Source organism: Calidris pugnax, unplaced genomic scaffold (assembly GCF_001431845.1).
Source record: "Calidris pugnax isolate Ruff unplaced genomic scaffold, ASM143184v1 scaffold324, whole genome shotgun sequence".
NCBI classification, from domain to species: Eukaryota; Metazoa; Chordata; class Aves; order Charadriiformes; family Scolopacidae; genus Calidris; species Calidris pugnax.
In genome coordinates this window covers 20,511-23,047 of record NW_015091153.1, presented here as the reverse complement: position 1 = coordinate 23,047, position 2,537 = coordinate 20,511, and the positions used below count along the sequence as shown (strand labels likewise).

Below are 2,537 nucleotides of genomic sequence, written 5' to 3'. Positions count from 1 at the left end.
GAGGGTGTCTTTTTCGGGATGTCTTTTGGGGGGGAGTGGGGAGATATGGGGCAAAGGGGGTATCCTGTCCCGTCCCAGGGGGGATCACGGGGGAGGAGGCCAAGAGGTCGAGCTTCCTCAACATCGTGGGGCTGGTGGGCTCCATCGACAATGACTTCTGCGGCACCGACATGACCATCGGCACTGACTCGGCCCTTCACCGCATCATGGAGATCGTGGATGCCATCACCACCACCGCCCAGAGGTGACACCCCCCTTGTCCCGTGTGTCCCCCCCATCCCCGTGTCCCACCACCACCCCATGATGGAACATGGGGACCCCCCCAATTCTCCTCCCTGGGGTGAAACTCCCATCGCCCGCAGCCACCAGAGGACCTTCGTGCTGGAAGTGATGGGACGTCATTGCGGGTATGTCCCCATTGCCACCACCCCCAGCAAGAAAATGAGTTGGGGGGGTAAATAAAAAGAAAAAAACCCTAAAATAGCCTTTTTTCACCCCGTTTCCAGCTACCTGGCGCTCATCACCGCCCTGGCCTGCGGTGCCGACTGGGTCTTCATCCCCGAGTCCCCCCCCGAGGATGACTGGGAGGACCATCTCTGCCGGCGGCTGACGGAGGTGGGATGGGGTCTGTGGGTGCCGTGTGTCCCCCCCCAAAATTTTGTCACCCATCGTCACCCCATTTCACCCCTTTCCCACCCCCCCCCTAGACCCGCCTGGGGGGCTCCAGGTTGAACATCATCATCGTGGCCGAGGGGGCCGTGGACAAGCACGGGAAAGCCATCACCTCTGATGAGATCAAAACTGTGAGATGGGTTTTTGGGGGGGACACACACAAGGGAGGTGGGGGGAACTGCTTGATTTTTCCATCCCAGTCTTTCCCAGTCCTTTCCCAGTCCTGGTTTTTGGGGTGGGATCCAGGCACATCCCTCTATCTTCTCCTTCTTCTCCTTCTATGACCAAGTGACCCCCTTGGTGGATGAGGGAAAGGCTGTGGATGGTGTTTCCCTGGACTTTAGCAAGGTCTTTGATAGAGTCTCCCACAGGATCCTCCTGGAGAAACTGGCTGCCCATGGCTTGGATGGGAGGACTCTCCACTGGGTTAAAAACTGGCTGGAGGCCGGGCCCAGAGAGTGGTGGGGAATGGAGACAAATCCAGTTGGGTTTCCAACTCTACCCATTACTGGGACCAGTTCTCTTTAACATCTTCATCAATGATCTGGACGAGGGGATGGAGTGCAACCTCAGTCAGGTCACAGATGACACCAAGCTGGGTGGGAGTGTGGACCTGCTGGAGGGTAGAGAGGCTTTGCAGAGGGATCTGGACAGGCTGGATGGATGGGCTGAGACCAACGGGATGAGGTTCAACAAGGCCAAGTGCTGGGTCCTGCCCTTGGGTCCCACCAACCCCATGGACACTACAGGCTGGGGGCAGAGTGGCTGGAGCTGCCTGGTAGAAGAGGACCTGGGGGTGTTGGTCGACTGTGGGCTGAAGATGAGCCAGCAGTGTGCCCAGGTGGCCAAGGAGGCCACCAACATCCTGGCCTGGATCAGGAACAGCGTGGGGAGGAGGACCCAAGAGGCGATGGTGCCCCTGAACTGGGCACTGGTGAGGCCTCACCTCGAGTGCTGTGTCCAGTTTTGGGCTCCCCACCACAAAAAAGACATTGAGGGGCTGGAGCGGGTCCAGAGAAGGGCAACAAAGCTGGTGAGGGGTCTGGAGGGGGTCACAAGTCTTGTGAGGAGCAGCTGAGGGAGCTGCGGGTGTTCAGCCTGGAGAAGAGGAGGCTGAGGGGAGACCTTATTGCTCTCTCCAACTCCCTGGAAGGAGGGTGTAGAGAGGTGGGGGTCAGTCTCCCAAGTCCCAGGTGACAGGACGAGAAGAAATGGCCTCAAGTTACAGCAGGGGAGGTTCAGGCTGGATATTAGGACAAGTTTTTTCACCCAAAAGGTCATCAGCCCTTGGAATGGGCTGCCCAGGGAGGTGGTGGAGGCACCATCCCTGGAGATGCTCAAGAGATGGGTTGATGTGGTGCTGGGAGATAGGGTTTAGTGATGGTGTTGCTTTTTTTTGTTATGGGGATGTCTATTTTGGTCAAAGTGAGGTTGAGGGTTGGCCAAGATGATCTTGAAGGTCCCTTCCAACCTAGAAGATTGATGATTCTGCTTCTCCTTCGCAGCTGGTGGTGAAACGTTTGGGCTACGACACCCGTGTCACCATCTTGGGCCACGTCCAACGCGGTGGGACCCCCTCCGCCTTCGACCGCATCCTGGTAAAAGCAGCTTCCAACCCCCCCTCCCCCCCAGGGAAAAAAGGGGGTTCGGGAAGGGGTTGGGAAGGAGGGGGATGTCCCCAACCCTGTGTCCCCCTCCCCAGGGCAGCCGGATGGGTGTCGAAGCCGTCATGGCTCTGCTGGAGGGCACCCCCGAGCCCCCCGCCTGCGTCGTCAGCCTCTCGGGGAACCAAGCCGTGCGCCTGCCCCTCATGGAGTGCGTCCAGGTGGTGAGTAGCGGGGAGGGGGGACACACACACACCCCCT

General features: G+C 58.9%; 1 protein-coding gene across 1 annotated transcript in view; it reads left to right on the top strand.

The window, feature by feature from the left end:
* Positions 1–2,537, top strand: part of PFKM (phosphofructokinase, muscle) — a 15,107-nt gene that overhangs the window by 7,028 nt on the left and 5,542 nt on the right. The window contains exons 3-8 of the mRNA XM_014959287.1: positions 79–244; positions 363–407; positions 507–615; positions 708–803; positions 2,178–2,270; positions 2,375–2,500. Coding sequence (XP_014814773.1) covers positions 79–244; positions 363–407; positions 507–615; positions 708–803; positions 2,178–2,270; positions 2,375–2,500 — 635 coding nt within the window. The remainder of the gene's footprint in view (positions 1–78; positions 245–362; positions 408–506; positions 616–707; positions 804–2,177; positions 2,271–2,374; positions 2,501–2,537) is intronic.